A 22433-nucleotide genomic window follows, 5' to 3' on the forward strand; every position below is an offset into this window, starting at 1 on the left:
ACAGCTAACCAGTTTATTTCTAGTTTTGCTGCAACACTTAAGGGCTTCTACAATAGCAGATGCCTTTCCTCCCACACATCAATTAATTTGCAAATGCGCTCAGGTTGTAGAAATAATGAAGTGCTGAATGCTTCTCTATTGACAAGTTTTGCTGTCAGGAGGTGGATGCTGTGGGCGAGGCGCTAAAATCCTCTGCTTCTCTCTGCATGCCAAAGGAAAGACACCACACGAAACTTGGACATGAAACTTGCTCAACAGCTAACAGGGCACATCAATTATTTATTTACTCCTCTCTCACTGGAACCAAAAGGAAGATATCCTCTCCAAAAGCTGTTTATTGTATTTATGTAGGGATTTATAGCACACCATTTTACAGGGAGGTGGGAGGTTTTGTGCTGACCCAAGAAACATTGTGTATTTGAGGAGAAAAGTAGTATTTTTCATGTATTTTTAGGTATGCTAAAAAAGTTACATTAAAATTAAGGTTACAAATGAAGAATTCCGTAACTAGGAAATGCTTCATAATGCCTGTGCAATCTAAATCAGTCTGTCTGTGCTAAAGATTCAGACTTTCATTATGTGCTTCTTTCCAGACCTCAAATTACCACAGTCTGCAGGATCTCATGGAGGAAGAGGCAGTTACTCAGCACCGTTTTCATGCACAGAATGTTATTTGCAGGATCTCACACAATGCCCACACTTCTCCTCTCAGATGCCTTCTACCATATTTTCCTGCTTTATCCTGCTTCTTTACAAATACTGTTAAATTTACCTTCACAATTCTTATTCCACTCATGCTGGGTGTGGATCTGAGGAATCTCAGATTTTTAAGAACACTAAATGTTTTTACTACATACTTACTATATTTGTAGTAGAGTTTCCATAGATAATGACTGCAGTCAGGTGCTGAGCAAGTCTTTGAAGCAGCCAGAGGAGGCTTTCAGCTAGGTCGTGGCAAAATTGGAATCTCTATCCCCACTTCTATCACTTGAAATAAAGAATTAGTCTGGAGCTATTCATTGTAACTTCCTGTCTGGACCAGCCACTAATTGGAAATAAAGCACATCCTGCCAGATATCCTCTGCAATCAAGTTAAAAAATTTAAAAGTTACTGAACTTTGAATTCCAAGCAAGGCAGGTTCCAGACTATTCCTCTCCAATTCTTCCCATGCTTAATTACCACAGGTGTTTAAACCATCCAGACCTCAGCAGCAATCCAAATTTGTTAAACTTTTATTTTCAATTACTGATTTTTTTTTGTTGTTTTGTTTGCTATAATGAAGAATCCTCTTACCCACTTTCCCCCACAAGTAGATGTTGATAAAAAGCAGGTGACCCCTCCCTTATCTTTTTTTTTCATGAGGGGAATAAATTGACTTGTTTGATCATACAGAAGGAGCACAGGAATCCAAATGCTTCTGGCTCAGTTCTCACAGATCTCAACTAAAAATCCCCATATTAATGAGCACTGGAATAATGGTAAGTAGGTAGTTTTACAATTAAAATTATGCTTAAAACCATTTTCAAGTGTTAATAACTGAAAATGCTATTAGTATAGGTACTAACAGGTAGGGAAATTTGCTGTTAAAAATAGATGATTTTCTGCTTTTTAAGATATGCAATTTTCAGGCTGACCTTGTTCCTTTTAAATTTTTATAGCATCTTCAGTTTCAATTTGAGATTTTCATATGGGGTAGGCAAACCTTCTTATGTTCTGTATTAAATGCAAGACACCTCCTTGGCATGATCTGCAATATTAATAATATAACAGTACCAATTTCAGGAGCAGCACTGTAGCATCAACACATGCATACCTACATGAATCAAAATTTAACCATGTACATCATGGAAATCTTTAATACATCACAAGAAAAAAGCAGTTCTAAGACAGCTCAAAGACAATTTGAGATCTCCCCTTTTGCCATACAAACACATGACCTTGTCATGCCTCACAAGGTAACACTGATGTAGCTGATGCAAGAAAACATATGCTGCTTTTTACTGGGCTCAAAATAGGAACAGAGGGGAAGGAGAATCATACTCAGGGCCAAACCCAGGTTTCTGAAGATCAGACTTGCAGCTGTCACTGTACTGAGCAAAAAATGTCCCAACCCACACAAGCCCTGCAGGATTCCTAACACTGACTGCCACTACAGAATCGGGAAAATACTTTCTGGAAATTACAAACATTAGGGATTCATTACTTAGCTAGAAATTTGCACTGGTGTTATCACAGAGTTTTAAGACTCGGAGATTGAGCTGTTTTATGTTGCTGAGGGACACAGTTAAAGCTACAGGAAAATAGAAATTATTATTTTTCATGGATTTCAAAGGACACCGACATGTATTTGATTTTCCATGCACTGGCTGTCTTGCAGGCACTCTTCAACAATCCAATTACCACTTAAATGTTGGCCATCTAGCCCACAGACATTTCAGATCCTCATTTAAATCTGGACATTCCTTATTTCTGTATCTTGATAATCACTATGAAAATCCTACCAGATCAAACCCCAGCAGTTTATCAGTACCTCAGTTCAAGGCACCAAATAAACAGACATTTCTCACACTGCTTTGTGGACTTCATTACTAATGAAGGAAAAATTGCAGACATCAATCTATTGCTTCAGATGGCCATCATCAGAAAAATAAACAGAAATGTGGCTGCTCACAGTGGCTCATCTGGCACATTCACTGGAAAGTAAATTAAAAGCACTAATGACCAGCGCACAACAAGCGAGGGAGTAACACTGGATTTGAATAGAAAATGCTTCTACAATGCTTCATTCAACTAAGGCTGTGTTTTCTCCCTCAGTCATAAGATAAACAACAATCAGTGATAGTTTTAATTACTTCACCCATATCTGCTGAAGGCCGTGCTGCCAACAAGCCCTTACAGAAGAAATGAACACTACTGGCATTATGTCTGAATATTCCCCAGTACCAAGAAAAAATGAAAGGCAGGAAAATTGAAAATAAAATCATCACAATATTCCTTAATCTCTTGAAAGAGCCATAGGCTCTGAGGGGATTCTCCTTCCCTGCAGCACCCAGTTCACAGCTGTTCACACTCATCCCTGAACTGGGTAATTCCAAAAAGTCCAGCTGGCTCTGGGAAACAGCACTGACCTCCCTACATAGGTTTGTGTGGTACCGAAATTTCAGCATCACCCTATTGTGCACTGGTCTCAAACTCATCCCATATATGGGACTGCTTCCCATAAAAACCTCAATGTATCCCATATATATGGTCTGCCACTTTCCAAAGCTTGCCAGTTCTGAACAGCCACAGAATACTTTATATTCTCACTTATTCTTCTTTTCCTCACCTCAGAAACCAAAGTAACTCCTTCTCCAACAGTTCTGAGGTGGCCAGAAGCAAACTCCCTACGGAGCTGAGCACAGCACAGTGCCTATCACTGCAGTGTTGTGGGTGCAGAACACTGGAGAACCACTGCAAGTGGGAATGTAAAAATGCATCATACATGTAAGAAAAAGGAAAACAAAACCCAAACCTGTATCTTTTGGTCTTGAAAACAGACAAGGAGATTGCATGTAAAAAACCTGATGCAACTTACAGTTACAGTTGGAATTTTCCATTACAAATACAATTTTGAAGTAGACATGAGATGATAAATCCAGCATTAAGTTTTCTAAAAGTATTCTCAACTCTTCAGCAGTGCATGTACTTACACAACCAAAAAGGATCTTTCTGTATGAGCTCATAGCACCAGCAATATGACACACTGGTGTGCATTTAAGGAAACTGGGGCGGTGGGGGAGCGAGACACTGCTTCTCACAAATGATGATTTTTGAACTTGTTTCCATCACTTCTCCAGCTACAAGATCTTTTTTAATGAGGACACTACCCACCTACCTCACATAGTTTATTTTATCAAGCCAATAATTCAGCAACATGAACAACTGACAACTCACTCAACTATAGTTTTTACCTGAGGCATTCACAAAAACATAAAAGAGCAAGAAAAACTTAAAAATTGTGCTGGAGAGCTGAAGCCTTGCTGGCGGCACGCTGAACAAACAGGAACAATTGAAAGCTGAGGAGCAGTCAGTAATTTATACTACTGAGCCCAATGGCTGGACAGTAAGGAAAACAGATGGCTCTGCAATATGGAGATGGCTCCATGAAAAGCAGTCAGCAGAGGGATGCTGCAATAGCTCAGCAGCAGTAGTTTGCCTGGCTGTAACAGCCACAGCAAAGCGAATTCCATCATTTCAGAGGATAAAACAAAAGAAAAGTAAACGAGAGTAGAAGAAAACAGAAGTTCTTATTACAGTTGGCCTATATTCCATGACAAAGCGTGGGCTCCTTCAGAGTTTTTCCAAGAGTCCTGCATAGACAGTTCCATGCAAATAGATGAGCTCCATCCACCCGGCAGGAGCAGCGCTCCTCTTCCTGTCCCGGCCCCCTCCCAGGAATTCTGCATCACACCAAACGTCTCTGAACGTCAGCTATTTAGTTCTACTTTTAGCTCTGCTTTAAATAAAAGTGTGTGGAGTGCAAACTGCATAATGAAGGCTCAAAACCATGGAGATGGCACAGACTGCACCGGGCAGCATTACCAAGATGAGAGGGGTTTAGGGTTTGTTTTCTTTCTGGCAGACTTCTTTACATGGAACAAAACCAAAATTTGCCAAAGGAAGTTTCCAACTCCATGCTGGAGGAGACAAGAAGCTGGTTCCAAATGGAAATGGCCCTGTTTGAGCCTTGAGGACAAACCCAGAGGCAATGTCAGGGAACACATCAACAAACATCAACACAGGAAGAGAGGGCGAAGGAGTTCTTGACAAACGCATAAGGACCTCAAACTCATTTTTTTAAGTATTGCATTTCAAGGCCATCATGACTAAGCAATACACCAGTTATGCAAGGCCTTAAAATAAGCTAAAAATCTAGCACAAAACTTTTCAGAAAGGCCAAAACATTATAAACTCTTTGACCGTAAGAGCCTCTTAAAATAAATATATACTCACTATGGAACCAGAGCACAGGTGAAAGCCTCAATTTAAAGCCAAGCATAAGATCCTTCTTCCTCTGCAAGTTTCCTGTGATAAATCAGGTTGTTTAAAGGGCAAGCTCAGTAGCTGGATTTAGCAGAGAAAATATCATCTTGCCTTGCACACCATGACAGGTGATGCTATTCAGCTACAGATTATGCTGACATATTCCTGTTTCACCTACAGGATGGTTTTAATTTAAAAAAAAAATCCACTAAAATGAGTGTTTTACTGTAGAATATGTCTATTATTTTTCTTAAATCAAAACCCACTGACACAGTTGCTGATGTTGGTAAAAGGCCTCTGCACACAGTTTTACAAATGGTTTAGAATTCAGCATGAGCACACAACTGCCTGAACTTGGGGTGGGCTTGTAAAATTCAAAAGCACAAGCCTATCATCACTCTCAGGGAGTATACAAATGTTATTACTTTAAAGTAATAATCAAACAGAAAATCAAAGCAAGTTCTTTTTAAGGAATATGCTTTCAGATATATTTCTCTTTTTCCAGACTTAAGCCTGAGACATGGTACAAGAATTAGAGCAGAACCTGCAGTGTACAGTCCCAGCATCCTCCTGCCAGGACTGCGGCCGCTGGCATTGCTCTTCTCAAGAAAGCAAATATTAAGATTGATTAAACACCTTTGTTCAAGTAGTCTTGATAATAAAGGGATTATTCTTCTCCTTTTCTAATGGGTATTTTATTCTGGCAACTGATGGATCATATATTAAGCTGTTTCAATGCCAAGCAGCATCTGCTGCTACAATTACCAAACTGAAGAAAGAAGGGGTATAAAGCCCTGTGATTCAAAGGAAAAACAAGAAGAGAAAAAGGCATAAAGTTTACACGACACTAACAATCCTACTGACAGGTTTCTCTGACTTTGCAAACTTCCTTTCACACAGAAGCATTCTTTTATAACCTGACAATTTCCTGAAAACCTCATGAACATGTCACAGATTCTTGTTTTCAACCTCTCTGAAGTTCCTGCAAAAATCCTTCTAACCTACTGGTCAGGGTGACATCCAACTGCAGACATTAAATTAGTAAGTGCACTTGCAGTAACCTTCTTAAACTACTTCTGCCCTTTACAAGATTAATTGTTTACCTAAGTAACCTATTAATGTAGACAAACAAACATCAACAAAGGCTAAAAAAAAAAAAACCAGATTTAAGCAACTTACAAGAAAAGAAAAACCAAATCATTCAGCCAAGCATGTTTGACTTCATCAGCCATTGAGAAAACCACAAAGGATGTGCTGCTACTCCAGTTTGATCATGTAAGTCTCTGAAAACTTTCCCTGGTCCATTATTTATTCAGGGAAAAAACCCTTTCTATCTTTACCATAAGAGTAGCAAACATGAGACATTAATTTTCCAGACTTCACAGTGGCTGACAAAGCAAAACACAGACTGAATTTAGGCAGCCAGCAGAGCAAAAATCTCTGAAAAAGGGCACCTTAAATAAATGCACAATAAATGTCTCCTCAGCCCACTCAAGCAGAGCCTTCAGCCGCTGCTGTATGTCCATGACTGCTTTAAAAGCAGGTCATGGATGCTTAGAGAAAAGCCACAGACCCTGATTTCCATCCATCTGGGAATTACTACATTTTGCAAGTTAGCACATATGAAAATGCACTAAGGACAGTACTCTCCGAGTTCATTTAGGCTCACAGAGTTCTACTACAAATAACCTTTGTAAAACAGTTAACATGACATACAACAGATTTTTTTGAAGGAATGTGACTCAAACAGAATAATCTTTCCATGTTCTGTTAACACAATAAAACCCTTTTCATAGCCTGACCATCAGCAAATATGCATTTACTAGCCACAAAAAAACCCATAAAGTTACTTTGAAATTTGTTTGAAGATTAGCTAATACTGTACTCTATGACTCAGTAACAGCTCCCATACCATTAAAGTCTATTCCATCTTAAACAACTTCTCTGTTATTCCATGGAAGATCCACACAAGTTTACCGTTACAGGAAAAGAGCAAAACTTCATTAATAAAGTCCTATCAAATTGATACAGCAAGAATATGGTGCATGAGGGGACAAATTAAATCTCTTTCCCCTCATCAACCCCTTTTTCATTTCAAGACTCTTTTATTTAGCAAGAAAATTAATTTTATCTGAGCAGATGAATATTCCATGTCCCAGCTGTTTTAATTCATGCAACTTTCTATGGCAACACAGTCATTTCATTTGGGCTCTTGCAAAAAAATAACAGGAAATTTATTCACCTGTGTGTGCAGATATTGTTGCCTATTACACGGAAATACCACTTTGAAACACCATATTTACAAAACAGAATATTCCAAAGCTGCCTGGTCTCTGTGGACATCTGTACAACACCAAGTGCAGCATAAAACAGGAGTAATGAGAAGTTCTTTTGAAGGTCCCACACATGAAAGGGAGTTCTGCTGACTCTCTGCACCTGTGCTGCTCTTTGAAGGGACAGAATAATCCCTGGGATGCATCGGCTCAAGCAATTGCATGGATTATCTAACAAGACAACCAGACTGCAGCCCTCCTCACAGCTTTTCCTTGGAAGAGAGATTTGCTCCTTCCAAATCTGTCGGGTGCAGTGAACTCCTCTCTGCTTCAGCTCTTCCAGAGGGAAAGTACTGGCTTGGAGGAAATAACAACTAAGTAGCTCCCTCATCGACAGCAGAAAGCGAGCGCATTGACTTGTGCCCTTTCTGTATTGATGCTCTGGCTGAGTAAATGAAGATGTACAGGGGAAAAGCAAAGAGCACCACAAGCGGGTATGTGACCCAGAAAAGCACAGTAGCAATTTTATATCTTCTTCAATCTTCCTGAAATGTGATTACAGTTGACCTTTAAATCTAGTAGATCAACCAATCGATTCTGCTGGAACAACCCCGTGTGTGATCTAAGAGCATGCCCATGCTTAAAAAACTTCCCATGCCTGCCTGGCATAGTCATTTTATTTTGTTGTAAAAGTTACCAAGATTTGTCTGAATTTATTTTACTTGCAAGAAAAACACACCATCAAAACTGCAGCATCAGCAGACACTAAAGGTCTTAGATTCTTGCAGGATGAATGCAATATCAATACAATTAGGATGTATCCACATGAGGTACACAAGAGGGATGGAAAGAAGATGCTTCTAATCTCACTTAATCCTAATGCAGCCCCAAGTCTGCTTTTTTAGACTGTGGGAAAAAAATAAATACAAGGAAAACTACAAACACTCCAAAGTATTTGCCAGACAAAACATTGAATTTGGAACAGAAAACATATTTAACAGCTCTTTAGGAAGTAACGCTTTAAAGCTTTCCTGTTGTATTGGATGAGAGTTTTATTTCAGCTGATAAATTGTCCTTTAAAAACAAAAAACAGGACCCAAAAGAGACTTCAGGATAGTGTTTGTCCATAGTGGGCTTAGAAGTGTGGACCAGCCACACCAGGGATCCTTCTCATGTGCAGCATCTCCCTCAGATTTCTCTGAGCACTCAGTCTGTAGGACAACTCTTACTTGATAGTTAGATATTTCACAGATGGAAAAAAGACATGCACAAACAAAGACACTCATGAAAACTCATCCAGCAAGCTAAAGCCAGAGGAAAGAGGAGGATGGATCTCTCCAGTCCCATGACAAACTTGGCAACGCTGCTGCTCCCAAAATCTTCATCCTCCCCATCAGAAGTGTTCTGGGAAGTCCACATCACCTACTCGTGTTCACAGAGTCAGCTGCACAGCAAGTTCTTTTAAGATGAAAGTTATTAGCTTCACTCCATATTACATACAGAGTGTCCAAAAGAGCCAGAAAATTGGAAATGAAAGGTTAGCCGGTGCTTTATCAGGCACAAGAGAGCTCACAGACTTGATAGCTCTGTGATCTATGAAATTTCTACAAACAGCTTTGGAAGAAGCATCAAATAGTGCACCCTAAAAAAAAAAATAAAAAAAGAAAGATGGCACTGAGGAAACTGAAAATGCTACACTGAAAATTCTGAAAATACAGGATTTGACTCCAGAGTAAAACTGAAGCAGACGGCAGAGCAGAGAACTTGTTAAGTCTTAGTGCAGGGACAACTGCAGAGAAGACTCTAAATAGAACCCAACTGAAAGCAGATGGGTAGGGCAGGGAACATTAGAATAAAAATCTAACTAATGGTAAAACACACAGGGATGTTTCTTCTCAAAAGAGAAACATATATCCACCCTCACTGAGGGATAACCTCGGAGGGAGGAGGAAGCCATTATCTTTTTAACTGCTTATTTGATACTAAAGTGACATTTTCTCTGAATGAGGAATTCTTTTTCCATAAAGAAAAGCCACCATCTAAAATGAGACAGAGCCCAGTAATGCTGCAGTAGTTGAGAATGTCATGATTTCCATCAGAAAACTGTTTTGCAGAGATCAGGAACAGCTGTTTCAAACTGAATTAGACTAAAACTGGAAACAAGCTGTCAAAACCCAAAAAATATATTTTATACATAAAAGAACATATTTGATTCAGCTGTTTTATCATGGTGGTCAGCCAAAAGAGAAATAAAGTAACATTCTGAGATCCAGACATTGTCGCAAAGACTCTCATTTTAACACTCTTTATGTAGATTTATTCCTTTGAGCATTTGGAATAGGAAAAATGTCAAACAGCTCATATCACAGATTCTTGAATATTTTCAAACCATGGGCAGCTTAAAACAGTTTAAAGACACCTGAGGACTCTTGCTGCTCCAGTCCACATTCTCTGCATCTTCCGTAGCAGTAACAGGCTGGTGCAATAAGGAAAATATACTGAATTGATGTTGACACGAAAAGATTAAAATAATTCACTTTAACCCACCACTTGTGGGTAATAGCACATGCATCCAGCTCCTTTTTGTGCATGCTTGCAGATCCTGGGAGGCTTTTAGTGGGTATTTTCAATATTGATTTCCCTAGGAATAGCAGTTTAATGTAATGAGAAGTAAATACATCTATTTTAGAATATACTGTAAAATGTCACATCAAGATACAATTCCTTTGTGTCTAATGGCCCATGCAGTACACAGAGCACCTTTAGTACTCTGCCACTACCAGCAACAGGAGCTTAGAGAATCCAGATACAACAACCAAATTAATCAAGACTGCGCTGGTTTTGAATAGAACTAATTGTTCCAAAGCACAACTCTGAACATCAAAGACCTCTGTGATTTTGTTATGTGCTGTAAGATGTAGCCATTATACCCTGCTTGCCAACCAAGTCTGAGGTAATCTTGAAAATACCCTTAGCAATTCAACATGGTCATTACTTCTCATAATGATGATTCATGCTAATTCCATCTAATAAGGATATTAGTTATTACTGTCAGCTTGTCAGCAGATGAGCTTTTGAAGAAGAGCTAAGAACAAGCAAATTCATGAGCATATAAAAAAATTACACCCCAAGAAATTCATTTTTAAGTCTCTAGAAGACCAGGCAATCATGCAACTGCAGCCATGTGCCATTTCTCCTCTCAGATTGCTCACCCAGTACAGATTTAGGCATTTTAACTCGAAGGCTTAAGTTTTCAGCACACACTCAGTGCAGTTCCAAAGCATGACTGAATGCTTCACACTAAGCCAAGAACTTCACAAAAGAGCACAACAAGGTAACTGCTGCTCAGGATACAGAAACTTTTGATCCTTCTTTGAAAAGATCAAAAATGTGAAAGACTAGCACCTGGTAGAATCAATCAGCTTTCATTAAATCTTCTTTTTTAATTCAGAGGACAGCTTTTTCTACATACACTGTAACTGAACAAGTGTCAGTGGTTGAAAGATTTATTCATGTTTTTTGTTTCTTCTGCAAGAATCATTACATTCAGGCACTTTAAAATTAGATTAAATGAACTGCTATAAATGCTTGGGCTAATCTTGTATCAGCAAAGGACATGATAAGATGTACTGATAAGTGTCTTTATTTCCAGAACTTCAGGATTTGACAGCTCTAGTAGATTTAAATGCTAGCTCATACCAAGGAAATACACCAGCAGCAAATGGAGTTGGGAGTGAAGCAGCTCTGAGTGTAATGATCATATTCTGATCTCTTCTCTGTTTTTCTACCAATCCCCAAAGCAGCCCAACCATGGCACCACTGAGATTCCAGGAGAGCCAAGACATGGTTCTGGAACTACTCAAGAAGCAGGCACAGAGTTACACAGCCTACGGTTCTCATCCAGAAATGGTCTGTCATTTCTTACTCACACTCTTCAGCTGTCACACCATCCTTTGTACAGGGCAGGATTACTCTTCCCTCCCAGGAAAATAAAAACCAGCCTCTCAAGAGACAAGAGATTTTGAGAGTCAGCACAGACCCTCTGCTTTACACACCTTCAACATCAGCAGCTCAGTATTGGCTCCTGCTGAACTGAAAACTCCTGGCACCTTTTTGCCAAATGCACATTTTCACAAAGCAGCAACCAGTGGTCAGAAATGCAGTTTTGATTATATGCTTATAAAGTTCCTTACACAGACTACACTCAATTTAATTAACTGTTAAACCATCTCCATGTTTTGTTACCCAATTATCAACAGCATGAGATTAAGATACAATGGGGAAGAACTGAGCATTGTTTATATGCAATTCAAACAAATAAATCCACTGTGAACTGTCTGGGGGGGTGCAACTTCAGTAACTTCAAAAGAGAATTCAAAGAAGAATACAGATACACTTCTGCATTAAAAAACCCAAATAAAAGTCACAATAAAAGACCTGACAACAACAAAAGTAGAGAGCAACAGGGCGACATCATTATATTTTCCATTTTATTTGATTTCCTCTAGAAGCTACAAAAAAAAAAATCTTTTCCATATGAAGAATACCCGTGGGATTTTTATCACCTGCATCAGTTATTTTATATTAGTGTTCATATTCCTTGAATGCCCTTCATATGAAGGTCAGTGAATGCTTTGCAAACATCTTTAATTTGCCTCAAAGAAAGCGAGAAAGGACACTGAGTTTCTGAAAACATTCTTTGTGTTTTCATGGTGGCACCATCCATGAGATGATCAGGTTTGTTCACCAGCAGCGAGTCAGTCTGAGCCATGGAGAGCTAAGGCAGAAGAAAACTGGAAATTCAAAGGCATGCTGGGTCTGAGGTTTCTCTCAAAGCTGCTCTTATTCTGCAGCCCTGCATATTCATCAATTAATCCCCAGACAACATGGATTTCCAGTTATACTTTGTTTTACTCCTCAGATTCTGAAAGTAAAGTCTTTTCTGTTACTCTGATGGCTGTTCTGTGAGTTACCCAGGCCACATTTCTGTGTCTGTGCCTGGCTTAGCTGCATTCAAACTCAGTACAAAGCAAGGCAGTTTTAATTTAGTTTGATGACCACATTATACAATTTAGAAAGGGAAAGTGATCACTGCCTTATAAATTAGATATTTGAGCCATCCAGCATGAAAGGTATGAGGAGTTCTTGCAGAGGGGAAGAAGGAGAGGAGGAAGAACTAGGAGTGGGCAGAAGTGTTTTGGTTAAAACAGAGCCGCATCAATCATTTCCATCCTGAAATAGGCTAACAGCTAGGACATTAATACTTATCAAAGAAACGGGGAAAAAACCCACTCATTAGCAAATAAAGGTGTTGCAAAGCATTAAATAATTCCCACCAGCTGACAAGGGGGCTGTGATTTATAACAGTGTGTTATTGATAGATCACTTCCCATAATTAGGAAAAGTGAGACTGGTACTGCTTACAGCATTATTTTGATCAGAGCCTAGAAAAATACTGCTGAATAATAACAAACACTAGGCATAACAATAGAAAAACACCATAACATTCCTCTCAGGCTGCTTCAGACTTGAAACAAAATATTCTAAATAAAAATTCAGTAAAAACAGCAATTCTGTTTGGACACATAACCTTACTTCACAACAGCATCCTGGTGTGAATTATTACTATGATAACTCTGTGAGGATCATAGATATAAAACATTCAAAGTATGCAGCAAAAATAAGTCAGAACCAAAGGCTAATTATTTCTCATTTTTCAAGCAACAAGTTACTCCTAATAATCTTCTCCACCTGAAGCAACAGGGTAACCTCAGTCTACTAAAATGTCAAATAAATTCAACTAACTTCCCTAGTAGCACAAGTCAGCATATACAGGAAATTCTCACCTGCCATGATAACTTTCCACAGTGCAACGAAAAAAACACATTGGCAATTTTCATTTCCTTTCAGTCACATTATTAGGTGTCAAAACCACTTTTACGCCTAACAATAAAATAGTTACAATAGCCCTGGCTTGAACTTTTGTCAGAAAGCAACATTAAAATCAAAGGCAAAGCAACAGAGAGCCCAAGAGCTGAAGATTCCAGGAACTCACAGCTGAGGAGGGAAGATGCATTTCCAAAGAGAAGACATAAGGGATGTTATCCATCTCTAATGCCCCAGACACTGCTTTAGGCAGGATCTCCAGGGAAAACAAACCCTGGCTAACAAGCTCTGGCTGGTGATTCTGCCTTTACTGCTGCTATTATTATAAGCTTCCCTATTTTCCTTATGGTTTTCACCATTTTCTCTTCTCACTGTACCTACTTTCTCTTTTTAAACTATCAATGCAGAGCTTAAAGACCCTCAGAAAAATTTCATGTCCTACCTTTTTTCCATCTCCAGTAAAGCACACATGGGCTACTGAAATTACATTTTGGTACAAACACTTTCTCCCTCATCACATATTTTCCAGTGCTTTTGCCCTCCCATCATTATAATATCAAGGATAATTTCCACACTACCTGAATTTGCCATCTCTGCCATGGCCTCTCACTAAAATCAACCCTGCAATAAGAAAAGTCAGAATTCTCCAGGCAGACAACTGAGCAGTAATTAATAACTGCAGCAGTTGGAAGCACAGAGGTAACCACCTGTTCCCCAGTCATACTTAAAAAAAAAGGAAAAAACAGAACATTAATGTAATTCTGAACAGTAAGGGCATTTCACTAGATATTTGCCCAAAACAACACAAAATTAAAAGCCCATAAAGGACATTTTTCCAGACTGCCAGGCAAACAACATTAGTCACTGGCTATATAATACTTGGCACCTACAAAACATTTCTGTCCAAATAACCCAATGCACTTGAGACACATTTAGACTAGAAACTCTCCCAAGAAGTAGGTTAAGTGATATTATCCTCTTTTATCTGCACCAAAAATGAGGCACAGTAAAAATTAATGTGTCCTGTTCAAGGTTACAACAATTAGAGAGAAAAGAAGGAATAGAATCCAAGTGGCCCAGCTCCTATTTTGTGTCCAGTGTACAAAACCCACCAGTCTGTGCCATTCATTTCTCCAGGGACAGGAATACAAATTCCTGTGGCTGATCTGCACAAGAAAGGAGCCCACAGCTGGAGCTCCCAATGCAGCCCCCTCTAGGCAGCTCTGATTCTGCTCTTACAAATCAGATTCCACCAGAATCTGTGGATCAACACATAACAGGATGTCTCAATATAATAATACTGCATTTTTGTACAAAAAAAAAAGTCCTGAAAGGACATTTTGGCCACCTGCCTGAAATTCCCAAGAAGTGCCAACACAATAATCCAGTTACATTGTCCATGCTACTGTAAAACTACAATGAAGTCACAATGCTTGAGCATACCCAAAATTCAAAATTAATGTTCCTTGCCATGAACATGTCCTTTTCCAATCAAGATGAAGTGATTTTTTTTTCCTGTTCTGCAGTGCTTCTTTACTATCATGGTTAACATTTAATGTCATTTATTGTCATTAAACTCAGTATTTGTGTCTAATCAATACTAAGCTACCAAGTGCAGCTGTAGCAAGTCTGGTCTTTCTCTACACGCTCTATTGATTTTTTTTTGTGTCTTACAATAAACACAATTTATACAAATAATTTATCAGGGAACATATCAAAATAATTTAATAAACAAAAACCTATCTATACCTTTTCTCTTCAGTCATGTGACAGAAAATCATTTTAACTCATTAATGGTAATCTTAACAGTTCGATTTTAAATTTATGTAAAAACTATGAAGCAACAAATTTAAATCAAACATTTTTAGTCTATTTCCACATGCAGATCAACAATATTTTTTTCATTTTGTAATTCCCAGCATATTACTTTCAAATAAATTTATGACAACTCCTGTCCAGCTTTGTTCACTTAGAAAACTTATAATGCACAGATATTGTAAAGTTTATCTAAGTTGCCAAAATAATAATTTCACAGATAAGTAAATTAAATAATTTTATATAAACCCTACTTCCCCAAAAAGTTACAAAGTCAGAAAAGTTGATTTTTTGCTTTCTGCTTGAAGCAGTATAAAACAGCCTTCCCAAACACATGGTTATCACGTGCTGTGAGCAGCATCTCATGAAGATAAAACAATACCACCACCCCTCACACACCCCCACACGTGGGTTCAAGAAGAGTTGGCACTGGAGTAAAGCACATGGATAAATGCAACTCTGAAAACAGCAGGGGATACAGCACTGCACTTCAGTTAAAAGTCAAGGAAAAAAATTTGAAATAACATCACCTGTTCAAGACTACAACTGCTCTCAATTTCCCCACTTCTACTGCTGTTAATAAAATTATTTGAAGGTCTGAACAGAAGCCCTTCACTGCAAAGGAAGGGGGAGAAGGAAAGATGATTTGCAGAAGACTATTTTTACTTGAGCAAGTGAACTCAGCTGATGCTGCTGTCACTCAGCAATGCAGGGGAGACTGAGTTGCTGCTCTCCAACAAACACAGCCTTCCTTCACTGGCTGAAAGTAATTCTGGAGCGTTGGTTTGGGAGTTGATCCATTCTGCACACACCCTTCATCTAAACAAACAAGCAAAAAACCTGTACAGTGGTTAAAGCTCAAGTGGGGCATGAACTACTAAACAGCATCCCAGCAAGAGAGGGGATACCTGCCCCAAAAAAGCATTTTCCTTGCTCAGTGGACATAAAATACACTATTTTCTGTTCCAGTGGAAACCCCTTAACAGGCACTGCCTCGGGCACCCACAGGGCGAGGGCATGGAACACTTTACCAAGGGCAAAGGATGAGCAAGTACACACTGCAGGCCATAAATAACCTCACTGAAGCTGCAGATGGAAACCCAAAGTTTATACCACTCAAAGAATGAGCTGACACTCCTGGGTTCCAAAAACCTGCACCTGCTCTGACACCAGCCTTGCTGTAGCTGGATCAAGTGACCACACCACCAAAAGCTTCATGGAACATTTAATGTGTGGGGAAGTGTGATATTGGATTAATCACAGCGCCAACAAGTATTTTCTCCCCCTACAAAACCTCTTTGTTGACCAGTATTGAGAATAAATATTGAAAAATAGGCAGTTGCTTAGTAAAGGAAGCTGATATTCATGAGTTGGTGGTTTCATCTCCTGCAGGAAACAAGCAGCACTGGGAATAGGGAAGGGTGGCACAAAGGTCCTGGCACAGAAGCATCCTGAAGAGCAAGAGAATTCTTGTAGTATCTACCACAAATCTAAGATCACATCTCTTAAAAAAAAAAAACAACAAAAAAACAAAACCAAAACTTAATCAGTATTTCAGTCTAGAAAGCGACTTTCAAAACTTCCTTTAATCTAAGATTAGCTGATCCCTTCTGATTCCCCTTGAATTCCAAGATAATGCAAGAAGCAGACAGCTGTAATGAGGGGTAAGGCAGAGCCTCTGCAGACCCAGTCCTGACTGCTCCAGACAGCATCAGGCCACACACACCCTGACCAGGAGCCCTCCTGGCTGCTGCTGTCATCTCAGATTTCACCTGCTCAGACACAGCTGTAGATTACAAAATAAAAAAAATCAACTGCCAAGATATACATAACTACTAAACTCAGAATTCAAGTGCAATGACTCAACAGTCCATGAGAAAAAAAACTACTGCTATCTACACACATCCTATCTTCCCCATAATAATCTCTCTGCATTAACCTTGCAGAATGATAGCTCATTTTTACCTTATCTAATAGTGTATCTTCAGTATTACATTAGAGGGTACATATGGATCCTTCTGGGAAACAGCACTTCAACTGCAATAAAGATAACTTATTTTCTTAAATAAAATTGAAGAGGAGGGAGGGGAATAGAAATTTATCAACTAGACCTAAATACTGTTCCATGGCTACTGCATGTCTCCATGCACCCCACAGGCCACAAAATAGTTCACTTCCATGATTTCTACTGATACATAAAATAGGTTAAAGCAAAGAAGAAAAACCACTTAGCTGTCACTTGCAATAAAATAAACTTCCTGTATTTTTCAGTTATGGCTTGGTGAGAGCTGTTAAACACCTGAAAAAGAAAAGTTCCTTTACAGCTGTGTGTGTATGCAATTAATGCATTTGACAAGCTGTTGTGTTCCCAAACAGCTGCTTCCATTACACAGACAACTTTACCATCTGCAAAACTATTGGATAAACTACAGTAAGTAAATATCAGGAGAGCAGGTGCTCATAAATAACAAACGCTGCCGAGATAACACACTTCTGTAAGGGAAGTTTTCATTCTTCCCACTGGACTTCTCCTTATTCCTGAAACAGGTAAACTTGCAATTAGAAATGGAGAGACCGGCGTTGTGACTCACAGGAACAGTAAAAAAGGGTTCAGGGCAAGTAGCTGTGAAATCACAATTAAATGTAACTCACCTCTACTGCACCCAGCCAAAGGGGTCAGTAAATCTGCACCTGAAAAAGGGTCTTCTTCAAATACACAACTACAAGTATTAATTATTGTAACAAAACAAGCCAGTGTCAGCTTAGTCTCATCTCCTATGCCAACACTCGCATCTCAAACACAGCATTTTCCATTTATGTCTGTGACTATGATCTCCACTCCATTTCACATCCAGCACTGCTATTTAAACCAAAAACCTGTCCATGCATCCAAGACCCAAACAAAATCAGGCATTTGCTGGATCCAACATCAAAACAAAGCTGCAAATAGAAAGAACCAGCTATTCTAACATGCAGTATCTCATTGTCACAGGACAATGCTTTGATATAATGAATACTCATTTGCTTCTCGTAGGTAGCCCAGTTATTACCAACCTTACTTCTTACTGTCCTCAAAGTGACTTTTAACAGTCACCTCATGTCTTAAAAACAAGCAGACTGCATTGAGACATGCAGCACATTCTGTGCACTCATTTTCCTCCTATTTCGTGAATGTTCTTTCAGAATGGCACCACAGCCCCAGAAGTCTCCTCCCCTGGCAGCCATGGGGCTGTTCATGCCATCAGTAATGCATGAACAATCAAAGGCAGAGGAAAATGCCCTTATCTCAGCTCATCAAAAATACAAGCAGGCAAGCCACAAAGGGGTCACAAATTAAAAATTAAATGCAGGCAGATCTAAAGTGTATTGACAGACCATCACTTCGGAACCATCCCTGAGAAGCAGCTGGAAACAGGAGACACATAATAAGAATTGAAGGCAGCCAGAAGAAGTAATGAAATAACTCCTATTGCAGAAGTGTATTTAGCAATGAAGAATTAAGCAGGAACAGAAGGATCTGAGGTGGTAAAGCCAGCAGCTCACACCCTCACACAGGCAACACATTTCCTGCAACTTAGCCAGTGTTTTTCTCTTCTTCTCTGTCTCTGACTTCTGTTTCACAGCTAAAATAAAAGGTACTGCTCTTCTTCTGCAACATTTCCTTGTGAATATGAGTGCACAGGATGCTAAAACTTCCAGCTTTCTGAAATCAGAATCCAGGATTACAAAAAAATGCTCTTCAAAGCTCCACAACACTCTAAGTTAATAAAAAACTACATTAGAACAGCTCTGTAAAGCTATTTCATTACAGCTTGAGTTTACTCTGATAATGACCTAAAGAAGTAATTAAATCCCTGAAGACTTAACTGCCTTCCAAGTTTATAAGTTTTCCTACTTCTACTTTTGCTGAAAGTAGCAAATTAATTATTCTTTCTTCAATGCCAATAATCTGCTGCTAACAGCAAGGAATACAAGCAAACAAGAAATATTTTCTCAATTACTAAATCTCCACTTAAAAATCATTCCTGCCCCCCATTTTCCAATCATACCAAATTTCTCTCAATGCCAAATTCTGCTGATTTTAGAAAACGTGAACACGTATTTGTATTCTGATCCATTACTATACAAATATTATTGTGGTATTTACACAAACATTATTGCAGAATCCTATCTTAAATCTGAATAATATTAGAATGGTTGGCTCAATGTATAACAAGAATTTGCCTACAAAGTATTTGTGCACTCTCAAAGTCTTCCTGGCTCATGTATCATGATAAATAATTTAAAGTGGTACTGCTTCTTTTAATGCTCTAAATATTTTCAGATTTATTATTCCTGCTTACTCCTGCTGTCTCGCATAAGGGTATTAAAAGCTGCAAGACACACTACTGCTAAAAGCTATAGACACACTACTAATAATTACTGTAACAGAAATTAATCCATCTTTTGTATTTCTTAACAGCTTACGGTATTTCAAATGTAACTTTAAGAAAGCTTTAAAATACTTATTCATCTTCATACTTCTATAAAAAGCAATAGGCATGCTCAAAAAGGCAACCTGAAACATAACAATGCTCAAAGGCCAGCACTAATTACAATGCCACTTTTACTTACTTAAGAAAATTAAAGGATTATTTTTGACCCACAAGTAGACTGTTCAGAGTAGAAAAGGAAACATACCTATCCAAACCTATATATTCCATATAGAGGTTTATGAAAATGAATTATGCTGCTTAGAAAGAAGTTTCTTTCAGCAAAAACAATTTTTTTCAAATGTAAAAGACTGCATTAATATTATCTGCCTTTTTCTTTTACACTACTTAAAATTCAGTGCCATATATATGATATGAAAACAGGAGGGATGTCAAAGCTGCTGAATACAAAGCTGCTTTTGAGACCATGGACAGAAAATGGTAGGGAAAAGGCTTCAAGATTTCTCATGATGACAACTTACCTAGACGACTCTTTCCTATAAATAGTTTGGAGGTGACAAACTCTGTTCTAATATCCCACTACAGTGTTTGCTGCCAGATGCAAGGACACAACATACTTTTTAATTTATATCTACATAAGATGCTAAATGTGGAAATGCTTGGGAGTTAATACCCCCTTTGAGATCAAGGGCATGCCTTGGTATCACAGAAAAAGTCTCCTCTTAATTAAAACACCATTTTATCCTTGACAGTACATTTAGGTAAGTGTTATGCTCCTCAATTCCAAAAAAAGTCAGTTCTTTTTGGCAGCCCCAAACCCTCAGAAGTCTGCTGTATGCCTAATGCAATGGGAATACACAACTAAATCACACAGATGTGCTCTGTTACCTTGTTTGACCATTTGTAGGCCTGGAGGAGCTGGCTGTAGAGGGGGGTTTTGTCCTGCACAGGGTCCAGGCTCAGGAGCCCACTGTTGTGCAGGGGGTGGTTCTCTGAGGGCTTCCCAACGAGGTTGCTCAGACGTTCCAGCTCCCTGGGAGAAAGCAGAGGGGTATTTTTTAGAGTCAGAGTTGGGAGTCGCAGATGTGCAATACTCCAGGGACAGCAGCACGCACCAATTCTATTTTAGTAGCTAAATGAGTTTTAAATAAGTCCCAGATTTGATTTAAAACATAATCCCTCTTATTACCCAAACAATTTGAAGCAGTCTGTTGGTTGTTAAGCTCAGCTTCTTCTTCAGAGAGAAAATACAAGTCAAGAGTCTTTGAAAACAACCTGGAAAGAGTCAGACTATGGCAGGTCCTGTTCACAGCCCAGGGCATCTCCTGAGCAAAGCAGCCCCTCAGAAACCACAAAATTCTGACTTCAGCACTGCCTGCAAATAGAAGTAACTTTTTGACCCACCAAGCAAGCAGATGCCTCATCATTTCATTAGAGAACTCCAAATTAACATTGTCCTCATATTAATATACACAAGAACTGGCATTAGTCCTAAGCCTGGAGACAATCCTGCAAAGGCCGTGATTACCCTAATCAAGTATCTGCCTTCCAAGTTCTCAGGACAAGGAAGGATCTTCTGATTTCCATGAGCAATATCTGTAGTGTAAAATACTCAACTGAAGCATAATAAGCACCATTTTCCCATGAAAAAATCCCTCACTGTGAAATGATCTATCATTGCTTCATATCTCATTTGTCAAACACAACACTTAATCATAACAAAAGTTAAGCAATTTTTCAAACTTGCATTAATCAGCTGTAGAAGAAAGATTGGCTACTTTGCACAGATATAAAAAGCAGTTTTTCAAGTGACATGACCAATCAAGTGCTTTCCCTTCTGACTGCCCAGTGCTACACCCAAGTCTGAACTTCAGAACCTCCACTAAATTAAATGCAGCACTCAAAAGGCATTTTATGAAAACATCTGTGAAGAAAAATCCAAAATATCTCAATTTACATTTAAGAAAGGTTACAAAAATAAACTCCCAACAATCAGGGAACTGGCAGTTAAAAGACTTTCAGACTCCACTAACACAAAATTCTCCTTTATTAATCATCACTCCTTGAAGTTTTCATGGCCTACATTCTTTCCAATCCTCTGGTGCTGTGAATGCTTGCAAATCTGCTTAATACTCCTTGACAGAAGAATACAATAAAACAAGTGTGACTAGGCATAATAACTGAGGATTTGCTGAACACAGATACCAGTCAATATTTTCACTACATAAAAATCCACTGGTAATACTAACTTCAGCACACCTTGGAGTATTCCCTTGCTACTTGAATAGGCCAGTTCATGGAATACCCTGAGTTGGAAGGGACCTACAAGGATCCAAGTTCAGCTCCTGAGTCGTTACCTGTTGTCTGGGAATGAGATTTTGGGGTTATACCTGGTTACTCTTTAGGAGGCCACAGAGCCAGGCAAGAAGTGTAACCAAAGTAACAGCCCAACTTCCACGGAGCAAACTGTGAGACCTCCTCAACTTGAAAACTAAAAACCAAAGGGACACAACACCTACCCCCAGAGCTGGGTACAGCATCACTCATGAGAAGGCTTATCCACCACCTTTCCCAACAGAAGTGGGTAACAAATTACATTACCATGAACACAGCTGAAAATCAGCAAGGACTTTTAATCTACAAGAAAGAAATTCTCGCACACAAGACCCTGAGGCAGATGATGTCCTGGGAAGGGGCGGTTAAGCACCTGGGGACACCTCTCTGGACAGTGCTGATGGCTCCCAGGAGGATACAGCCAAACCCAGCAACTCAGTAGCAGGATCCACGTGGACAATCATTGAGTCAGGCTGGAAAACACCTTCATGATGTATTGTAAATGCAGGCAAACCCAATGGGAAGAAATTACTCGATTCAGAAGGCTAAATGATTTCTTTATTATAACTATACTAAAATACATTAATATACTATATAAAAAGGAAGATACTAAAACTACATACTACTTTCTCTGACTCTGTCTCTAACTTCAACACAACTCATGAC

At 39.0% G+C, this 22433-nt stretch overlaps 1 protein-coding gene across 1 annotated transcript in view; it reads right to left on the reverse strand.

Annotated features, from left to right (window-relative positions):
- MED27 (mediator complex subunit 27) overlaps positions 1 to 22433 on the reverse strand; it is an 82592-nt gene that overhangs the window by 59063 nt on the left and 1096 nt on the right. Inside the window, 1 exon segment of the mRNA NM_001245331.2 lies at positions 20322 to 20466. Within this exon segment, the coding sequence (NP_001232260.1) occupies positions 20322 to 20466 (145 nt within the window).

The sequence above is a fragment of the Taeniopygia guttata genome, chromosome 17, assembly GCF_048771995.1.
Source record: "Taeniopygia guttata chromosome 17, bTaeGut7.mat, whole genome shotgun sequence".
In the NCBI taxonomy this organism is placed as follows: Eukaryota; Metazoa; Chordata; class Aves; order Passeriformes; family Estrildidae; genus Taeniopygia; species Taeniopygia guttata.